General features: G+C 40.1%; 2 protein-coding genes across 2 annotated transcripts in view; one reads left to right on the forward strand and one right to left on the reverse strand.

Moving 5' to 3' along the window:
* Window positions 1-9,265, forward strand: part of LOC117402485 (zinc finger protein 292-like) — a 36,886-nt gene extending 27,621 nt beyond the window's left edge. The window contains exon 8 of the mRNA XM_034921391.2: window positions 22-9,265. Within this exon, the coding sequence (XP_034777282.2) occupies window positions 22-8,556 (8,535 nt within the window). The 3' untranslated portion in view covers window positions 8,557-9,265. The remainder of the gene's footprint in view (window positions 1-21) is intronic.
* Window positions 9,266-17,416: 8,151 nt separating this feature from the next.
* LOC117403356 (gap junction beta-7 protein-like) lies at window positions 17,417-19,605 on the reverse strand. The gene has a single exon (XM_034005445.3). It carries the CDS (start codon window positions 19,387-19,389, stop codon window positions 18,508-18,510), a length of 882 nt encoding a protein of 293 aa, XP_033861336.2. The 5' UTR covers window positions 19,390-19,605; the 3' UTR covers window positions 17,417-18,507.
* Between the last annotated feature and the right edge of the window lie 3,607 nt (window positions 19,606-23,212).

Consider the following 23,212-nt stretch of genomic DNA (forward strand, 5'->3'; position numbering starts at 1 on the left):
GTCTGATTTCTAATCATCTAGGTGGAAGACGTGGGACTTGCAGTTTGTATAGAGCTCTGTATTCAAGCACTACGAATGGAGTCAAGTGAATATCCAAATATCAAAGCCACCATTTGTAAAACCATCTCCTGTTTGTTGCCCGATGACTTGGAAGTGAAGCGAGCTTGCCAGCTTACTGAATTCCTCCTGGAGCCAACAGTTGAGTCCTATTATGCTGTAGAGACATTGTACAATGAGCCAGACCAGAAGTTTGAGGTAGACAATCTTCCAGTGCCCAATTCACTGCGCTGTGAACTTCTGCTAGTGTTTAAAACGCAATGGCCCTTCGACCCTGAATTCTGGGACTGGAAGACTCTGAAGCGCCACTGTCTGGAGTTGATGGGAGAGGAAGCCTCCATTGTATCTTCAATAGATGAGCTCAATGACAGTGAGGCTTTTGAGCAGCTCGAGGACAAAAGTGGGGGCAAAGTTCAGGTAGAAGAGTTTGGTGGACTTGCAGATTGTTTTTATGATACAACAAATGTGCTTAATGAAATGGTTGATGAAAAACAGAAAAAGAGGGAAATAAAGAAGTTGAGAGAGAAAGGGTTTATATCGGCTAGGTTTAGAAACTGGCAGGCTTACATGCAGTACTGTGTATTGTGTGATAAAGAGTTCCTTGGTCACAGGATAGTACGGCATGCACAGAAGCATGTCAAGGATGGGGTTTATAGTTGTCCAATATGTGGGGAGAATTTTGATAAAAAAGAGCTATTTGTCCCACATGTAACATCTCATGTAAAGCAATCCTGCAAAGAAAGACTTGCTGCAATGAAACAGAGTAGGACGCTGGGAAAACCTACCAAACTGCCCAATTCGAATACTGCTCATCAGAAAGTTAAAGTTGCTGCTGACAAACCGGACAATAGGCCAAAGAAGAAAAACAGCCCCCATTCCCATGATATTGTGGTCTTTAATGACAAGGATGCATCTGAGGGTGACGGAAAAGGTCAACGTTCTAAACCTGACCTCTCTGTACATAGGGTGGAATACAGAGAGGAATACACGTGTCCTGTTACAAACTGTCGAAAGGGATTCAAGTACTTCAAAAACCTGATAGCCCATGTAAGGGGCCATAAAAACAGTGAAGAGGCTAAACGTTTTCTTGAAATGCAAAGCAAAAAGGTGGTTTGTCAGTACTGTCGTCGGCAGTTTGTCAGCGTCGCCCATCTCAATGATCATTTACAAATGCACTGTGGTGTAAAACCATACATCTGCATACAGTTGCATTGTAAGTCAAGTTTCCTCACTAATTCAGAGCTGTTGGTACACAGGAAAGAGCATGCTGTATTTAAAGCTAAATGCATGTTTCCAGACTGTGGAAGAATATTTTATGAAGCCTACATGCTGTATGATCACGAAGCTCAGCACTACAATACATTCACATGTAAATTTCCTGCTTGTGGTAAAATATTTCATTCCCAATCCAAGTTGGATTTGCACCAGGAAGATCACATTGCACAGCAAAAGACTCCCTGTAATGAAGACCAAGCTGCTATACAGGACCCAGACCTGACTGAATTACCAGATAAAAATTCTACTCCGTTACTGGATCAGGGTCCATGCCATACTCCATTACCAGAACCCAATTTGTCAAAATTAATAGATCCAAACCAGATTAAATTGGAATTACCAGATCCAGATCCAACCCAATTTAAATTGGAGTTACCAGATCCAAGTCAGTCACAGTTACCGCATTCAAACCAAATTACGCTCCCAGATCCAACCCAAACCCAAAGTGAATTAGAAATACCATGTCCAAACCTGACTCCTTTACAGGATCCAACTCCAGTAATGAATAATTGCCCACAAGGTGTCCAAGTAAATGTTGAACAGAAAGGAACAGTAGCTAGAATAGATTGTGAAGACAGCATCCATGTCTGTGGAAGTTCTCAAAACAGTCTGCCTGTTATGGGAGTCCGCAGTGATGTATGTGTTCCAGCTTCATGTGAACATCTAGAACCGCAGCCTTTGCAACAGCCACCACTGCATCAAAATGGTCTACCAGCAGAGTTAAAGGAAAGCCAGCTACCTGACATGCTTACTGGTGCTCTGGAGGAAAAGCCAACCGAACTGCTTCCTGTAAAAATAGAAGCTCCAAGCAATGAAGAGATTATGCCAGAGCAGCCACCAAAACCGACAGGTGATGTTGTACCCAACTGTAGTGCTTTATCAGTGAAGGTGCCTGATGGCAAAAACATACTTTCTCCGTCAGTCCATCCTCAAGCTGCAACTGAGAGACAAGTGAATGTGACAAGTCAAGTCAAAGTGGTGGAGAGATTTAGCTGCACGTTTGAGACCTGTACTCGGAACTACAGTTCATCAAGGAGCGTCAGTAAACACATGAAGGCAGTACACCCTGAATACCATGCTGCACTGAAGCTGGCTCGGAAAAGCAAATCGCTCCGAAAAAATAACAGAAAAAGCGCTCTTCAAACACAAAAAGACAAAACACAAGGTATGAAGACTCAAACCCCGCTGTTACCTTACCAAACTGGAAATGTTGCAGCTACTGTATCAACCCCAGCCTTTTCTTCTCATTCTGGAACCCTCACAACTCAAGTTTTCCCCACCCAAATAGAAAACGCTGTAAATCCAATCCTGTTGTCACAAATGGCAGAGGTTTCAAATCAGATGTTACCCTTGCAACAGGAACGTGGAGCTAACCCTCTTCTATCTTTACAAATGGGCAGCGGTCTTAACCTGTCTCTCCTGTCCCATAAAGGACATTCATCAGAGCTACCAATACATTTACAAGCACTCGCCAGTCAAGTTTCTTCACAAATCACTGCAACAAATCCAGTCCTCTCTCCACAGAGACCTCGAGGCAATACAAATCTAGTTGTAAATTCACAAGCCAGTGTCATAAATCCAGCTTTGTTTTCAGAGATGCAAAGTAGTGCAAACCTTATTTTGCCTTCAGAAGCTGAAAGTAATTGCCTTCCGGTTTTGCCTTCTCGTTTGGAAAATAGTACAGATCCCATTCTACCCACTCGGTTAACTGATGGTACAAATTCAGTTATGTCTCATCACGTTGACAGTAATGCACATTCAGTGCCACCTTCTCATCACATTGACAATAGTGCACATTTAGTCCATCCTGCTCAAGTACAAAAAAGTGCAGATTCACTTTTGCCTTTACAGATAGATTGTGGCTCACATATAGGGGCACCACCTACACGAGGAGAAAGTCCCCATATAGCTTATTCAGCTATGGGAAGTAATAATAACCCACATGTACCATCACAAGTTGACAATGTAACAAATATTGTGTTGTCCCAAGTGGATCCCTCCAATCCTAATTTGCCTTCCAATATGGAAGGTCTAAGTAATGCCTTGTTGCCTTCACTTATGGATAGGGCAACACATCCGCTGTTACCTTCAAATCTGGAAAGCTTCAAAAATGCAGGTCGACTAGAAACTGCCGTGAATCCTCTCTTTCTGCCACAGATAGATGCCCGTTCATTCACTGATTTCTCCTCTCAAGCAAAAAGAGTGGCTAATCCCCAAGTGGAAAATGTCATGAAGTCAGTTTTTACTTCCCAACCAGAATCCGCACAGACTGCCACTACTGTCCAGCCACTCTGTGCGAGTCCACCTAAACTTGAAGTTAAAAGGACCAGCAAGAGAACAAAGTGGCCAGCTATTGTTAGGGATGGTAAATTCATCTGCAGTAGGTGTTATAGAGAATTTACTAGCCCCAATTCACTTGGTGGTCATCTCTCAAAGCGTTCTAATTGTAAACTATTTGATGAAATGGAAACTCCTGCTGCACTTCAGCAGGTTGGCTCGTCCTCGTTCATTGCTAATCCGATTAATTCATCCAGTGTGCTAAATGTGCAGCAGAAACAGCTGTCTTCAAGTTTTAATCCAACTGTATCTTTCAAAGACCGAGCTGATCAGTCATTAGCAATAGAAAACCATCATGCAAGATTTTTGCCTAGTGCTATTTTCCCACAAGTTAATGGAGCTGTTTGTAATCCAAACGAGGGTGAACAAAGTAGTCCAATCATTGAGCAAGCCCTGGAAACAGCAGGACTTCCAAACTTGTTTGAGAACTCTGGAATCCTGCAGCAGGCATTCCAAAATCCCTGTGGCCCCTATCAAACAAGTGCACATATGCCAGAAAGCACAGTCATACAGCATACAGGGAAAGCTATTAAATTGGAGTCGGAGGTTGCAGAAATTCCATTGATCCATGAAACTAGGAATGAATTAACGACCTGTGCTGCAAATCATTTTGTAAAGGCAGAAGAGCCTGAATTTTGTGCTGATATCTTCTCTGACTCTGTTCTGTCACAGATGTTGGCAGAACATAATTCACAGATCTCCTTGAATAATCTTGGAGCAGCTCATTTAAATCAGATACTGAGAACTGATTGTCAGTCAATGAAGGTAGAAGGAAATGGAGAGCCTCAAATGAATGCAAATGACAATTTACTGGCTGCAATAGCCAATCTCACACAACACTTTATGGCTAATCAGGTGTTGCAAATACCAGCGGCTGATCCCCAGCATTTAGTAACAAACCGGTGCAACCCACAGGATTCTGCTCCAAAAATAAAGAATGTAAAGAAAAAATTACGTGCTCAGTTATTGGAAAAACCTAATGATTTATCACGAAAATCATCAGGTCCAGCACAAGATATAAATTTACAGGGAAATGGTCACTTGCAAAAATTATCATCAAACTTCCCACAAACTTCAGAGGCCAAGCACGGTTCAGCATTTTCAAAGATACAGGGTATGACAGAATCTGACAATAGAGATGACACAAATGGCTTGCTGAGTGATACTACACAAACAGAGAAATTAAACTGCGAGTTAAATGCACCCTTATCGGGACAGACTTCATCTAATGCCCCAGACACAACCTTGAGTAATTCTTGTGATTCTCAAAAAGAAGACGAAAAAATAATGGAAATTCTAACAGCTTTACAGAGATTAAACCTAGAAAAGGAAAATACCACTGATGACAGTCCTGCTGTGAATAGCTGCTCTGTCACTAGTATGCTTAACTGTAATGCTGTTGTGTTAAATGAACGCCCAGCAGCCCAGCATCCCGATTCCACAGTAACAAATGAAGCTCCACCTTTGGAAAGCCCTAGTAAACCGTTTGTGTGTGAGAATGAAGGTTGTCCTTATAGTGCTATGACAAAAGATGCATTGTATAAGCACTATTACAAAGTGCATAATTACACTGAAGACATGATGAATGAAATCAGGCAAATCCAACTCAAGTTTGCTCCCTTTCGATGTCACATTTGCAAGAAGACATTTACACGAAACTCGAACCTCAGAGCACATTTTCAGACCGTGCATCGCTTGACGCAGAACAAAATGGTCCAGTTGAAAATTAAACGACCATACACCAAAAAATCTCGACCTGAAAAAACTGCTACCAACAAACGGCCATGCATGGTGGATGGTCAACAAGAAGAATTTGGTTCAGAACCTGCAGAAAGCACACTAGCCCATGAGAAGTTGAAGCCCATTGAAGGCAATTCAGAGAAAGGTATCCATCCAGCAGTTAAAGAGTCATTTAAAGTGTCTACCCAAGTTTCATGCTCTTTGCAGGATGCACCTAATGGACAAACTTCAGAAAATATTTCTAATTCTGTATTGGAGCAACCTACATCAGGACAGCCTACAGCTCCGCAACCTTCAGCAGAGTATCCTACAGTAGATCTACCATTAGCTGAACAACCTGCTGCACAACCCCCTATAGTGGGCCAGTCTGTAGCAGGACAGCCCCCAGTGGGATTGCCTGGAACTGCTCAGTCTGTAGCAGGACAGCCCCCAGTTGGATTGCCTGGAACTGCTCAGTCTGTAGCAGGACAGCCCCCAGTTGGATTGCCTGGAACTGCTCAGTCTGTAGCAGGACAGCCCCCAGTGGGATTGCCTGGAACTGCTCAGTCTGTAGCAGGACAGCCCCCAGTGGGATTGCCTGGAAGTGCTCAGTCTGAAGCAGGACAGCCCCCAGTGGGATTGCCTGGAAGTGCTCAGTCTGTAGCAGGACAGCCCCCAGTGGGATTGCTTGGAAGTGCTCAGTCTGAAGCAGGACAGCCCCCAGTGGGATTGCCTGGAAGTGCTCGGTCTGTAGCAGGACAGCCCCCAGTGGGATTGCCTGGAAGTGCTCAGTCTGTAGCAGGACAGCCCCCAGTGGGATTGCCTGGAAGTGCTCAGTCTGTAGGAGGACAGCCCCCAGTGGGATTGCCTGGAAGTGCTCAGTCTGTAGCAGGACAGCCCCCAGTGGGATTGCCTGGAAGTGCTCAGTCTGAAACTGAACAACCTGTAACAACTCCGTCTGTAGCTGAACAACCTGCAACGACTCGGTCTGTAGCTGAACAACCTGCAACGACTCGGTCTGTAGCTGAACAACCTGCAACGACTCGGTCTGTAGCTGAACAACCTGTAACGACTCAGTCTGTAGCTGAACAACCTGTAATGACTCAGTCACTAGCTTGCCTACCTATAGTGGGACAGCCCACAGTGGAATTGCCGATGACGGGACTGACTATAGCTGGACCACCTCCGATGGAGCTGCCTGTTTCAGGACACACTGCTACAGGATTTCCTCTCCCTGGACCCCCTTTACCAGGAGAGCCTGCAACAGGGAAGGTTAAAAAGCCTAAAGGTCCAAAACCTAAGGTATCAAAGCCTAAGGTTGAAAAACTTAAAGTGGAGAAGCCTAAAAAGCAACCAAAACCGGAAGTAAAAAAGCAAAAGAAGCCAGCTGCAAATACAAGTGAGGCATCTCACAGCTACAGTCCATACCGGCCATACCGTTGCGTTCACCAGGGCTGCTTTGCAGCTTTTACAATACAGCAAAACCTGATTCTGCATTACAGGGCTGTGCATCAGTCAGACCTGCCTACGTTTGAACAGGATAATGAAGAAGAATCAGCCGAGATCAAAGAAGACTTGGTGGAGGAGATGAACCAGATCACAGAGTTCAGATGCCAAGTTAAAGATTGCTCTAGAATATTCCAAGAAGTACCTAGCCTTTTGCAGCATTATACACAGCTTCACGAGTTCAGTCTGGAAAAAGCTGGGAGCCTACTGTCGGATATGAACCTGGGAAGATTTCGGTGTGACCAGCCAGAGTGCAAGGCTTCATTTACAGCATTTTGGAAGTATATTGGTCATCTTGAAGTGGATCATGAACCAGAGAAACTCATTAATAATGATGGGGAGGAAGGCGTGTTCAGGTGTGACTGTGAGGGCTGTGATTGTGTTTATGCCACTAGATCCAACCTCTTACGCCACCTCTTTAGAAAACACAGAGACAGCCACAAATCCCATTTAATTAGACCTAGAAAAAAAATGGACAGCCAGGAAAGTTGTTCAGTAAATGGAGACCCATCCAAAAAGTCAAAATCTGCTGGAGGTAAAGGAGACAACGAAAAAGAGAACTGGCAAAATAATAAGAAATCAAAAATCAGTAGCGCAGAGAGAAAGAAGAAAAAGAATGATGCAAATAAAACCGTCTGGATAAAAAGCAAAAAAACACCTTCTTTAAAAACAAATGATGAAGCTTTGGCAATGTGTACAAAAAAATTCTCTCTGCAATACCCATGCATGATAAAAGGTTGTCTGTCTGTTGTCCGCAGTGAACGCAATATGTTTAGACACTACAAAACTCACAGGCTGACTGATGCGTTCCTACTGCAGCAAGGCAGTGACTTTATCATTTGCAAGGAGCGTTCACGTCCCTTAAAAAAATCAAAGTCTACTGGAGATGATGGAGAGAAATCTCAGGAAGATCAATCTGAGAATTCAGAGGAAGACTTGGCAGACACCTACCCTGAATTAAGTGAAACAGAAAGTTCACGTTTAACCTCTGAAAAGGATGAAGTTGCAGAACACTCAAAACCTTTCAAGAAAAAACGTTCAGCTGGTGAATGTTCTGTACCCAAGCCAGTCTGGAGAAGAAAGCGGACGATTAGACAAGCCTTTCCTGATTCCGTTCCCTTGATCAAGCGCAAGAGAGGGAGACCTCCACTGAAGAGAAAGAGCAAAGAAGCCGTGCAGATCAGAATAAAAAACAGACGAGTGAGAAAATTGAAACCAGAATTATATAATCAAAGCAGTCCGTGTAGTGGCTCTGAATCGGCAACTTCTTCCTGCACAGTTCCAGTTCAAAAGGAGCAACAGCACAACAATATTGACTTCAGTACATTTAAGCCAATGGGATTTGAAGTGTCCTTTCTCAAATTCTTGGAAGAATCTGCAGATCAACCGAAGAGGAAAGCAAAGGAAAATCCTCTCTCTGAAATTGCCTCAAAAAGAAAGACATCCTTTCCCCCAAAATCTGGAAGTCTGGATTGTAGTAAATCTGATTTGCACATTAGGACTACAGGTTGTCATAACCTTATTGACTTTCAAAACCCTTTGAATCTCCAGTCTGTAGAGAATGTAAAGATTGTTTTGGATAGGACCTTTTCTGAAGGGGGTGAGCTTTTGCTTAAGCAGCTTCAGGAAATGCGACCAGCAGTTGTGCTTGAAAAATGGTAGTACAGTTAAGGGTAAGATATTAGCAAAAAATTGTTCCGTTAACAAATGAAGCATAGTACTCAGGATTACTCTCTTTTTATTGCAAGGAACAGTTGGGCTGCAGACCGGGACTTTTTTTAAATTATTGTATGCATAACTAAACTATGAATATATAGCTCCTGTCAATGATACCCCAATTGTTTGTCTTTCAAACATCACAAAAAACATCTGTCATTTTAAATGGCATATAAAATGATTTTAAGATTTTGTAAGCTCACAAAACTTTTCAAGGGTTTAGATGATGCCTTTTAATTGGCTCTTTTATCAGATGTGCTGTAAACCAGAACTATGCTAATCTGTTGTGTAGAAAATTCAAACTTAACTGTAGAGCATGTTTGTACCATGAAGCTTTTCTTATGTCACGTTAAGTTGCCTTTGCAGAAAAAAAAAAATATATATATATAATAAAATTCATGATACCAGTCATGTAAACTTCAATATATCCCCATGGGACATTTTGCTGCAAAACTTATGTAAAAATTAGACAGATTTTCTTGTTTCTTCCATCGCTGAAAGTGTTGTGTTATAGTCTGTGATATTTGGTTGATCTCTCTCTTGTTCACTTACCATGTAAATTGTAAGTTGTAGATATCTTTTGTGTATATATTTGTTCTTTGAAAACTGTTAGTCAAAACTATTAAATTCACAGTTTTTATAATGTTCTTCTGTATTTAGTTTGTGAACTGTGGTAATTATTGTCTTATAAAATACATAATTTGAAAACCTTTATTTTTTCAATAGTGCACATTTTATTACATGTAAGATGGGAATTGTTTTAAAGGTGGGGTGTCATGACATAAAGTCATTATTGAGTGTAGCTATACTTTCTAAGCATGTCCTGAAAGTTTCTTTCACATTCGTTGTTTTTAAGGTAAAAAAAAAAGGCACAGTTGTGGTAAAACTGTTTTCAAAAACCTTTGATTCCTACCTGGAAGAGCAAGCGTGTGTGACGTCACACCAGGACATTCACTGATGTAAACACATGCCGTGAGATGGCAGATGACAGAAGTGAAGGCGATGAATGGTTAGCAGTAGAATTACGTTTAATGTGCATATAGGTTTATGAGGTCAACATATTGAATATGCTATTAATTTGTTAAATTAGCTCAATATCATTGCTATTTTGTCCTACACATACAGTCCAGCCTGGCATAGGCAAATGTGATCTAAGAATTTATAAATGTAAAAATCACAAACTACGAGCTTCAGTGGCCTCATTCCAATATTAGTTTACTTAATTTAACATTAGGTGGTCCAAGATTAGTGCTAACCAGGGTCTGTGAAACCACTGATAAGTTATTTCGCTATTAAAAAAAAAAAAAATAGGTTTGTTCACCTTTTCTGCACTTGCGTCACTCTTCATGGTATGTTGTCGACGTTAGAGTAGCACAGCGCTTTTTTTTTTTTGTCAGTTTCAGGTTTTGAATTTTAATTTCTTGGTAGTATATACACGCCTCAAATCTTACTGCTTTTAGTGAAAAGCCTGTGCCAAGCGTATTTATTCAGACGGTGAATTTAGAAGAATATCGCTTGATTATTGCATCTGCATACCTGCAACTTATAAAAACACGAGATCGGGAGAACTCCTTTTTTCGTAATTACTGCACAACTTATTCCGAATTATTGCATAAATCAATATGATAATTCTTACATATACAGTAAATAATGTAAGGTAGCCTGGCTTCAAAATACAAATGTAATAAATTCAACACAAAGCAATGTTTCAAAGCAGGAATTGTTAAACTAAACTTAAACCAGAATGTACCATCTAATAATGTAATTGAACTGTACCGTCTTAAACGTGATCTTACGAGCTACGGCAAATAAGATAACGAGTAGGCTATGTTTTATAAAAACACTGTCAATGTGAAAAGAAATCCAAGTTACAAAAAGAAACAAGCCACGAAGAGGAGATCTCAAAAACACAAAAGTTTTATAAGGAATATGTGTGGGGCAAACATGGTCCTTATCAAATAGGCACAATTATAAAAGCGGGTGGTGGGACTTTGAGTGGCACTCCGCAGCGCTTTAAAAATAATAATAATAAATAAAGGTAAAGTTTATGTTAAGATTGGTGATGTAAATAATCTGGAGAGATCGGGAGGCACGAGATCAAGTTCTTACGCAGGAGTTGAGACGAGAGATTACAGGAATGCATAGAGAACGATCACTTCACCTCTTGGTAAATCTCCAGTGGTTGGAAACTCATGAAGATATACCAGTGGCCCTGGTGTGTTGGAGCAGCCGTACAATACACATTTATTTACCATGGTGTCTCCCCTGGGTGTTTCTGTGTGTGACTGACAAGGGTTGTGGTGAGCGATAATGCAGGAAAGCAGCTGGCGGGTCTGCAAGCTTGTCCTGGTGTGACATCACGCATAAATTAGCCGCAGCTTCGAGTAAACTGGACTTTTCATAGAGGTGTCAACTTCAGAGTTGTTTTTGATACACTTGGCGTTAAAACCTCCACATTAAAACTACTTGGGTACTTTTATTGACCTACCAACAGTACTATACAAGTGAATTCTGAAAAAAATTAAAAATCATGACACCCCAGCTTTAACCTTTCAAATAATGACAGTAAGTGTTGATGTTTGTAGTGTTTATTTTACTTTCCAGAACTTCCTTGTGCAACATGAGAACCAGTGCTGGAAGGTGAAAGTGAAATGTCTGAGCATTCAATTCACCGTTATTTAAAACATGACCAGATGCACAGAGACTCTTCAATAGACTCCTGATGTCATTGTACAATGTTGTGTTTAAAGAAAACTAAAATGTACGAATGGCTGCTAGTACTGCCAAGCGGAGACAGTACTTAGACTTTTCTAGCATTTCCTGTGCATGTCCTGCCTCACCGAGTGAGAGAGCTTGCCACTTGAACTTGCTTGGCAGTGGAGTACGTGATCGAGCCTCCTGATGTAGATACTGCTGTCTTAGAAATAACAGCACTTTTTTGGATATGAAACAATGAAATCACAGGAAAGTATTTTGGAATGTCATTTGTCTTGATATGAAAACAGGGAGTGATTATGAAATGGTCTTGCGAGTTTGACATCTGATTTCACAGACCCCGGTCAGCAGCAGCGTTGGACTGCCTTACCTAGAGTTACGGGAGACAGATGCATGCTGACTGGGGTCTGTGGAACTAGCTGGCATTGTTCTACTGGATCGCAACTATTTGCCTAAAAAGTAGCATTTAATCTAAATACCTTCATTTAGCGCAACAAGCTGACATGAATGTATTTTTAAATAGAATAACAGCAATGGCTTCAAGAATATATATAATATATATATATATACACACACAGTGCCTTGTAAAAGTATTCAGACCCCTGACCAATTCTCTCATATTACTGAATTACAAATGGTACATTGAAATTTCGTTCTGTTTGATATTTTATTTTAAAACACTGAAACTCAAAATCAATTATTGTAAGGTGACATTGGTTTTATGTTGGGAAATATTTTTAAGAAAAATAAAATACTGAAATATCTTGCTTGCATAAGTATTCAACCCCTGTGCTGTGGAAGCTCCCAGTTTACACCGATGAAAGAAATTGCCCTAACAAGGACACAATTACCTTACCATTGGCCTCCACCTGTGAACCATTAAAGTTGCTGTCACATTTTCTGGATAAAAACCCCACTGTTGAAGGATCATTGGTCAGGCTGTGAATCTGAAGGAAAATGAAGACCAAACAGCATTCTACAGAATTTAGAGATAAAGTAATACAAATGCATAGATTAGGGAAAGGGTACAAAATAATATCCAAGTGTTTGGATATCCCAGTGAGCACAGTTGGATCAATAATCAGGAAGTGGAAGCTGCATCACACCACCCAGGCACTGCCAAGAAAAGGCCGTCCCTCAGAACTCAGGGCTCAAACAAGAAGGAGACTTGTGAAAGAAGCCACAGAGAGGCCAACAATCACTTTGAAGGAGCTACAGAGTTCAGTGGCTGGGAGTGGAGTAATGGTGCACCAGTCAGCCATATCAAGAGCTCTGCATAACACTGGCCTGTATGGGAGGGTGGCAAGAAAGAAGCCGTTACTCAAAAAGTACCATCTGAAAGCACGTCTGGAGTTTGCCAGAAAGCATGAGAGTGACCCAGCTGCGATGTGGAAAAAGGTTTTGTGGTCAGATGAGACCAAGATAGAGCTTTTTGGCCAAAACTCAAAGCGCTATTTGTGGCGCAACCCTAACACTGCCCATGTCTCAAGACACACCATCGCTATAGTGAAGAATGGTGGTGGCAGCATCATGCTGTGGGGATGCTTCTCATCAGCAGGGACTGGGCATCTTGTTAAAATTGAAGGAAGAATGGATGGAGAAAAATACAGGGAAATACTGCAAGAGAACCTGCTTCAGTCCGCTAAAAAACTGAAGCTTGGGAGGAAATTCACCTTTCAGCAGGACAATGATCCCAAGCACAAGGCCAAAGCAACATTGGAGTGGCTCAAGAACAAAAAGGTGACTGTCCTACAGTGGCCAAGTCAAAGTCCTGATCTCAATCCCATTGAGAATCTCTGGCATTATTTAAAAATTGCGGTCCACAAGCGTCGTCCAACCAACCTGAACAACCTGGAGGAAATCTGCCAAGAAGAATGGGCCAAAATCACTCCGACACTGTGTGCAAAGCTGGTACATACTTGCCCCAAAAGACTTAAAGCTGTTATTGCAGTAAAAGGTGGCTCTACCAAATATTAATGTGTGGGGGTTGAATACTTATGCAAGCAAGATATTTCAGTTTTTTATTTTTCTTAAAAATATTTCCCAACATAAAACCAATGTCACCTTACAATAATTGATTTTGAGTTTCAGTGTTTTAAAATAAAATATCAAACAGAACGAAATTTCAATGTACCATTTGTAATTCAGTAATATGAGAGAATTGGTCAGGGGTCTGAATACTTTTGCAAGGCACTGTGTGTGTGTGTATATATGTGTATATATATATATATATATATATATATATATATATATATATATATATATATATATATATATATATATCTTCTTGAAGCCATTGCTGTTATTCTATTTAAAAATACATTCATGTCAGCTTGTTGCACTAAATGAAGGTATTTAGATTAAATGCTACTTTTTAGGCAAATAGTTGCGATCCAGTAGAACAATGCCAGCTAGTTCCACAGACCCCAGTCAGCATGCATCTGTCTCCCGTAACTCTAGGTAAGGCAGTCCAACGCTGCTGCTGACCGGGGTCTGTGAAATCAGATGTCAAACTCGCAAGACCATTTAATAATCACTCCCTGTTTTATATATACATATATATATATATATATATATATATATATATATATATATATATATATATATATATGTGTGTGTGTGTTATATGAGGAGGAGGTTAAATGTCAGCAAAACTTGCAAAGAAAATGTAAAAAATGAAATTTCCTTGTTGCATAAGTATTCAACACCTTAAGTAAATACTTGGTAGAAGCACCTTTTGCAGCAATTACTCCTATGAGTCTTTTTGGATAGGTCTCTACTAGCTTTGCACAGTAGGATGTTGAAATATTTCCCCATTCTTCACGGGATAATTGCTCCAGTTCTGATAAGTTTGTTGGGGATCGTCAATGGGCTGCAATCTTCAAATCTCACCATAAACTTTCGTTTGGATTCAAGTCAGGACTTTGACCGGGCCACTTAAGAACATTAATTCTCTTCTTGTTCAACCACTCCAGTGTGGCTTTGGCTTTGTGATTCGGGTCATTGTCCTGCTGAAATGTGAATTTCCTCCCCAGTTTCAGAGCCTTGGCTGACTCAAACAGGTTTTCCTCAAGGATTCGCCTGTACTTTGCACCATCCTTTCTCCCCTCTATCCTGACAAGCTTCCCAGTCCCTGCTGAATAGAAGCATCCCCATAACATGATGCTGCCACCACCATGCTTGACAGTTGGGATGGTGTTGACTGGGTGATGTGCAGTGTTGGGCTTGCGCCAGACGTAACGCTTGGAATTTAGACCAAAAAGTTAAATTTCGTCTGACCACAAAACCTTTTTCCACATGTCTGCAGTATCATCTACATGCTTTTTCGCAAACTCCATACGTGCATTAAGATGAGGCTTTTTCAGTAGTGGCTTCTTTCTTGCCACCTGTCCATCCAGGCCAGCTTTGTGTAGGGACCGGCTTATTGTTGACTTCCATCTCAGACACAGAACTCTGCAGATCTCTCAAGGTCATTGTTGGCTAGAGTGGCATCCCAAACCAGTTTCCTGCTTGCCCGGCTGCTCAGGTTGGGAGGGTGACCTGATCTGGGTAGTGTCTGGGTGGTATGATGCATCTTCCACTTCTTAAATATTGACTTCACTATGCTGAGAGGGATAATTAGCGCCTTTGAAATTTTCTTGTACCCTTCTCCTGCTCTGTGCCTCTCTACCACTTTATCTCTGACTTGTTTCGAAAGCTCATTGGTCTTCATGGTTGCTTTGTTGGATCACTATGTGAGTTGCAGCTTGAAAGTCTTTGTCCTGAGGGAAATTATCTACAAGTTAAACAACTTTGAGTACACACAGGCTGAAACCATTTTACTAATTTTGTGACCTTTCAAACAAATCATTTGCACCTGAGTTGATTTAGAGCTGCAGTAGCAAAGGGGTTGAATACTTATGCAACTGAGATTAATCTGTTTTTGTCTGTAAATCTTACTTATTTATATTCTATATGCATTTTTTTACTTTATCAATGTGGAATTCTACATGTAAAAGTCTAATTTGAAAGCGCCGTGGAGTACACTCAGGTGCCAACAAAATGTGAAAACTTTGCAAGGGGGTGAATACTTCTGCAAACCACTATGTGTGTGTGTGTGTATATATATATAAGGATTTTTACAAAAGTACCGGAATTGTTTAAAGACTATCTCAGCAATGAAGGTCAAATATTGTAATGGTACACTATAGTTTACCTGCTTTGTATAATCCAAATATATTTTCTGGTAATACCAAAAATTCCCAGATTTAAGTAAATTTAGCTGCTTTTAATCAGTTTGTTCTGACATTTAAATTAGGTTGAGTAAACAATTGTTGCCACAGACAAACAACAATTATTATATTCATAGAAAAAATGGGAATATGTTTTTGTATTTATTTTTTTTCTATTTTGACAAAAAATCGATGCAGTTTCTCTTAACTTTACAGTGCTCAAAGACGAACTGGAAACAGTGAGAAGTTTTCAAAACGCAGTTTCTGTGCCCCTAATAATCTGAGGCCAGCTTTCTTATAGTAGCATAAACATAGTATTTATAAATAACAAAAAGCAGAAACTATTCCAAAATGACAAGTTAACTAATATGAAATATTCTCTTCTATAGGAAGTCTTTTTTTTTTTTCAATTTTTCACTGCAGGAGGGCTGCTTTAGTTACAGATGCTCTCGTGAGAATTGGGAGTTGCAGTTTGTAATGCTATTACTGAAAACAGCAGTTCCCTGTAATGTAACACCATTCAAATGTTAGTCACTCCATAGTGTATGCAAATTGAAACAGAAACTGCATAACCTAGATGACTTCATTATTGTAACCACCTACTGATCATTTTAAAACTTGACTCTGAGTTTGTCAGTTTCTAAGGAGCCCGAGATGTCTTTAATCATTGATTTCTGGTTGTTTCTTTTAGGACTGTTATCATTTACAATGGAGTGTTTTGTAGGTCTTATTTATATCTGCAGTGATGAAAAGTGTGAGCTGGGAAACAATACCCCAGTGTTACCACCAGGAAGATGAAATACAGATTTAAAAAAAGCAATCTGTATAATGGTATAGTAGTGGTGGTGTAAGTACTAACGCTAACAGGAGCTAATGGATTATCATTACTTTATTTAAACATACTGGTATCTGAATACACATTTGCACAATCTTTCATCACTACAGACCAGTATAGTAGTCTACTAATGGAAACTCTATCCAACTTCTATTAATGACTGGGTATTCATAGCATGTTTTATGTACCCAAATATTGATTGTGCCTGTTTGGAGCTGGCAGCTGGCCTCACCGTTCCATTGATCTTGACGTCACTTGGTACACTGTGGCCCCAAGTACAAATACAAAATACCTTTCCAGGTATTCCAAAGTGGATTTTAAAGCCATAGTGTACATAATGATCCTATTTTCTGTACTGATTTCAGATTTGGATTACATTTTTTGCACTTGGATCTAATCCCTTACTGCCTTAAATGGTTGGTGGGTGTCCTTTTTGGAGCAATAAGAATCTAGAGATAAGGTGTACTTTCTGATAATTTGATGCTTATATCAAATACCGTTATCATTTTAGTCATAGTCAAATTAAACATATTTTACTGTACCATACCCCTTCATCTGTTCAGAAGTTTCCCTGCTTGTTTTTTTTTGTGTGTTTGGATTTCGTCCATCTCCTGACAGCATATTCTGCATTGAACTGTCTCTAATCCTTAATGGCTGACATTTAGGTACAATTGGCAGCAAGTGTTTTTTTTGGTTTTTTTTCATAACCAGGTAGGAAAAACAGATGTGCGAGTCAGGTACTCAGGTTTTCGGGTGCCTGTGCAGATTTCATATCTAAATGACAAAGGCTACACAGTGTGTTGTGTTTGTTTGTTTGTCGTCTGAACAATCCCACCTCCACTGTAGTGAACATGGGAGTCCAAACCGGAGTCTCCAATGGACTAGCTCTTTCCTATTGTCTCCATCGTTGTATCTGACTGAAGGTAAGGCAGGCAGCTCCTCACTATTCATCCACACCAAAGTAATGTTACAATCACATTCCAGTGAAGAAAAATTACCCAGAACATTTTGTTTTTACATTTTTATTTATTTGGTATTAGCAACTTGGTACAATTAGAAGCAAATAAAATTAATATGGTACAATATCTATCTAGATCTATCTATCTATCTATCAAGACTCACATATACAGTTATATAAAACCAATCCAATAAATATAAGACATGTATATATTTTATTTTAAAATGTATTTGTATGTTAAGTATGTATGTGCTTTTTTTAGAGCAAAACCCAGAGTTTCCTGAACAATCCTATCTAGTTTGCACCTTTTTTCTTTAAATTTCTTGAATGACATCCAACAATAGTTTCTATTGAGTTTCTTTAACCTGCATTTATGCCCCCTAGTTCAGGAAGCTGCAGATAGAAACGTATTCTGAAACCAATCTTGATGTATTCCTAGTTCCATAGAGCTCTCATGGGGTTTGGACATGCTGCTGCTGGGTAAGGTAACACTTCTTAACATTACATTTGCCATGTTTTAACATAGTTCTGTATGCAGCATGAATCCTGTTGGTTTTCCTGAGCCACTGCATACGAGTCGGACACTCCCACCAGCTTTGTGTCAATTGCAACTTTTACAATCTTGCTGATTACCCCCCTTTCTGAGTCATTTATTATGCAGATTAGAAAGAGCAGGTTTCCAGCTCCAATCCCTGTGGTAACCCACGAGCACCTGCTGTGATCTAGCAGCTACTCCCCTTACAAGTGCTACCTGTGTTTTACCAGCTATATATCCACGTGCATGTATTATAAACGTGATCTGTTTGTATCCATCCTCGAAGTAACTTCAAAGAAGTCATGGAGGGTAGTCGGACAAGACTATGACTACATTAGACAATATTTATATAGCTGTCAGGAAATCATGCCATACCGAGGAAATGCATGTATAATTGAAGCCTTAAATGAGAGAGAAAAAAGCAATCTAAACATACCCTGGTCTTGCAGGTTAATGCTGCCCTGTGTTTACTGATAACAGAAGAAAGGTACTTTAAATGGATGAAAAAGTGTTTCAACATTGGGAGTTTCCACTGTTGTGTGGTTTAGCATAGAGGACAGTAAATTACTGATATCAAATATGTCAAGTTCAAATTTAAAAGATGCAAACCCACTAGAAGACTAAAACACGAGCAAGATTTCCTCTATAATGTATGAAAGCTTGAGTTTGTGGAGTCTACCTTCAGGGGCACAGGGATTGCAGCTGCACTGCTGTTTAAAGGCCTGGGCTTTGCACAGTGGCACTGGTGTTCCTCCATGACCGGGACGTACCTCTTAAAATAACATTTCCAGCACTGCTGGAGTAGAAGGTAGACCATCTCGCACACATTTAGTGCGATGCACAAGATGGAAGTGGAGCCCATGATGTAAAGGAAGATCATTTTCTCGGTTGCCCGGGAAACGTAGCAGTCGACTGTATTGGGGCAAGGGCTCATTGTACACTGGAGCAGCTGAGGCACAGTAAAGCCACTGTAAAGATAGTAAAATGCCAGCAGGGAGCCCACCTCAAAGAACGTCTTGAACAGGAGGCTGACGAGATAGGTACACCAAAGACCCCCATCCATCGTCCCTGTATCCACATACAGCTTCTTCCTGTGCGTGTGCTCCCTGTGTTGACGGTACGCCACATGAAGCACAACCAAAAGAGACGGGGTGGAAACCATGATGAGCTGCAAGGCCCACAGCCTGATTTGGGAGATGGGAAAGAAGTAGTCAAAGCACACGTTCTCGCAGCCTGGCTGTTTGATGTTGCACACAAAGCCACTCTGCTCGTCCTTCCACACGTGCTCCGCCGCTGCCACGTAGATCAGGATGCGGAATATGAAGACCACGGACAGCCAGATCCTCCCGATCACCGTGGAGTACTTGTTCACTCCACTCAGGATATCTCGGAGAAAGCTCCAGTTCATTGTCGCCGCTCGTTTTGGGAGGAGTGCCTGCAGAAGGAGGGGTACAATTATACAACTGAAGCAACAGGTAACTGCACACAGCAACTTTTCTATGTTCTGGATTTGTCCTTCTGACATATGTAACTATTAAATAATTACAGGCCATCATCATACAGCTTTAACTGTTAGTTATTTAAAGATGTTTGTATACATAAATACACTATATATTTATTATTGATGATAGATGTTCCAGACTGGTATAGCTTCTAACAGTGTAGAATGTGAAACATAAACACTTTATTAAGTGTCTTATAGTATGCCTACAATATACAGTAGAACTATTTTATTCAGATTAACATACTTTGAAAAAACATTCTTTTAATAACTCATAGGTTAAAGCTTTGTGAATAATTGATTATTTCACAAACCGTTCTAATGTATTTTTTACTCGCTGGTACCTCAGATATATGCCAAGGTAAACAAATATATCTGTTATATCTTTTATCAAGTTATTTATCACATTATAAAAACCGAGTAATGATATGATTGTTACAGTATCAACTGTAAAGGTTCAGTTATGTTTTTGCTGAGGTGTTGGTTGATTTAAAATCTAACATTTCCCAGAAACCTATGTATGTAAAGAATATATTTTACATTGATGTTTATAAAATACAGGGTGATTAGAATATAAGTTTGCCACATCAACGCACCATAGCTCATTTACTTACTTTCTAATCATCCAGCATATATACAGTACATGTACTGTATGTGGGTTTGTGTTACAGTAGTTCTATCATGACATTTAGCCAATCAGTTTAAAAAATGACCTTTGTTAGTGACGACAAACTCTGGAAAGTCCTTTGGACAAATTACTGAAAGTTGTAGTCAATGGGTCAAACATCAACCACTTCAGGAATACCTGATGTTTATGGAAACTTCCAGCTTCCTTCGTGTGGTTAATTGCCATTTGCAAATGAGGGATTAGCAAGCAAACACAGCATGTTGAGAGAGATTCACTGCAGGGTATTTCATATTTCTAGTTAAAGCCTTGAGAGGAATACCTGACGAATGCTTCATTACTTCTGGAACTAACGTGATCTGATTTTTTTTTAAACTGTTTGATACCGTGCTTAGTTGTGTTTCGTTTGATCATCTGCTAATTCTTGTGTACCACTTTGAACAATGAAGCATGCATTCCTAGTCACGATTACCTGATATTGATTCAGCCCTGCATGAAGTCTATTCTATTCATTGTTCATGTTTGTTTGTTTGTTTGTTTGTTTGTTTTAAAGCAGAGAGCTAACCAGTAGTGTATGGGTGATAAAGGGTCTAGTTCCTGAAAGTTTTTTTTGTTCCTTTTATTTTATTTTATTTTAATTTTTTGTGTAGGGAAGTGCTCCACCTCACCACTGCTGCTAGGGTGTCCTGTATACTGTAAAATCAACAGCTACAACTAAACATCCCAAGTGACTAAACTAAACGCGAAACATACTGTAGAGTCAGGTTACCAATGTAAGACAACTGAAAACAGATGGGTATAAGTATGCACCTAGATCGAGACAATTCGATTAAAATATAAAATTACTTTGGCATAAAACAAACAATCTATTGGACTTTATTCTTTATCCATGTTCAGGTATTTATTTCTGACAGTAATTACCTTTTACTAGGAACAAATCCTACAATACCTGATCAGGGGTACCCAAACTGGAGCCCAGAAGCTCTTTCAGGGGGGCCTTGGCACATACAAAACGTTTGTCTCCCAAATGACACTGGCAGAGCAATTTTCCACAGCCCAGGGGAACAATTGTGTTCAGTTCTGGTCACCTTGTTACAAAAAGGATATTGCTGCTCTAGAAAGAGGGCAAAGAAGAGTGACCAGAATTATCCCGGGTTTAAAAGGCATGTTGTATGCAGACAGGCTAAAATAATTTAATCTATTCAGTCTTGAACAAAGACGACTACGCAGGGATCTGATTCAAGCATTCAAAATGCTGACAATATCGACCCAAGGGACTTTTTCGACCTGAAAAAAGAAACAAGGACCAGGGGTCACAAACGGAGATTAGATAAAGGGGCACTCAAAACAGAAAATAGGAGGCACTTTTTTACACAGAGAATTGTGATGGTCTGGAACCAACTCCCCAGTAATGTTGTTGAAGCTGAACCCTGGGATCCTTCAAGAAGCTACTTGATGAGATTCTGGCATCAATAAGCTACTAACAACCAAACAAGCAAGATGGGCTGAATGGCCTCCTCTCGTTTTGTGAACTTTCTTATGTTCTTATAAATGTGAAGCTGGTGCAATAAATGAACATAATGAAAGTTCTGAAGGTCATTTACAATTCTGACATGTGGAAAGAGTATAAATGTGATACTAGTGAACGTAAATCTAATTTTGAAACAGTGATAATCACACATTATTTAGACAGTGGGAATAGAGCTATATTCTTACTTTCTAGTTATGCATCTGAAATGATTTATTTGGATTCTATGACATGTTCTGATGTAAAAAAAAATTGTATTAAGAAGTGATATATACAAAAATATAATAATCATGTGCTATACTGTGAAATGCCGTATCAAAGACAGTATTGGTTCTGTTGGCAATGAAAAACCTTTTCTTTTTGTAATTGTATTGCTGACCCTGTAAAGTACATAACATGGCAGATGCAAGGTTTAACAATGAAGAAACCCATTCCTGTTGAGAGCATTCATCAAAGAGAAGCTCATTCACAATACCTCAAGCAGTCCTCATTGTGATACTGAATACTGAACTCGGAGAAGCTCATTCACAATACCTCAAGCAGTCCTCACTGACACTGAATACTGAACTCAGAGAAGCTCATTCAGAATACCTCAAGCAGTCCTCATTGTGACACTGAATACTGAACTAACAGAGAAGCTCATTCACAATACCTCAAGCAGTCCTCATTGTGACACTGAATACTGAACTAACAGAGAAGCTCATTCACAATACCTCAAGCAGTCCTCATTGTGACACTGAATACTGAAATCAGAGAAGCTCATTCAGAATACCTCAAGCAGTCCTCATTGTGACACTGAATACTGAACTCAGAGAAGCTCATTCACAATACCTCAAGCCGTCCTCATTGTGACACTGAATACTGAACTTGGAGAAGCTCATTCACAATACCTCAAGCAGTCCTCATTGTGAGGGTCTGGAACCAACTCCCCAGTAATGTTGCTGAAGCTGACACCCTGGGATCCTTCAAGAAACTGCTTGAGGAGATTCTGGGATCAATAAGCTAGAGCAAGATGGGCCGAATGGCCTCCTCTCGTTTGTAAACTTTCTTATGTTCTTAATTAATTTACACGGATGCTGCTATTATTTGTTTATTTAGCAGACACCTTTATCCAAGGTGACTTACAGAGACTCAGGTGTGTGAACTATGCATCAGCTGCAGAGTCACTTACAGCAACATCTCACCCGAAAGACGGAGCACAAGGAGGTTAAGTGACTTGCTCGGGGTCACTCTGTGAGTGAGCCGGGATTTGAACCAGGGACCTCTTTAACCACTGGACCACACAGCCTCCTATTAGATGCTTGGAGTTATTTTGAATGTAACATTGACATCAGCTCGTGCCCACGCTAATAGGATTTACCATTATATATCAAATGGGGGGAACTATAACGGGAACAAAATAGGCAATTATATTAGCACACTTTATAACTACAACATATATATTTTTTTAATAATAAATAAATGCAGGATTTCTGCCAATGAATGGTTTTGATAGACGTTCTTGATATATTTTCTAACCCCCTACATAAATAAAATAAACCATACCGCTCCTGCTTCCCTTTCCAGGCAGGTTTCTGTTGCGTTTGCAGTCAGACCCAGAGTACAGCTGAGTCCAGTAATTATGGAGCAGCTTCTAAGAAGTCTCAGATATGACACTGATCATAATGAAAACAGTAGTACTTCTACCGGTGTAG

This window comes from Acipenser ruthenus, chromosome 5, assembly GCF_902713425.1.
Source record: "Acipenser ruthenus chromosome 5, fAciRut3.2 maternal haplotype, whole genome shotgun sequence".
Lineage (NCBI taxonomy): Eukaryota > Metazoa > Chordata > Actinopteri > Acipenseriformes > Acipenseridae > Acipenser > Acipenser ruthenus.

What these genes read in the sequence shown, in the direction of transcription:
- LOC117403356 (XM_034005445.3), bottom strand. Translation starts at nt 19,389, where the DNA reads ATGTCAGAAGGACAAATCCAGAACATAGAAAAGTTGCTGTGTGCAGTT.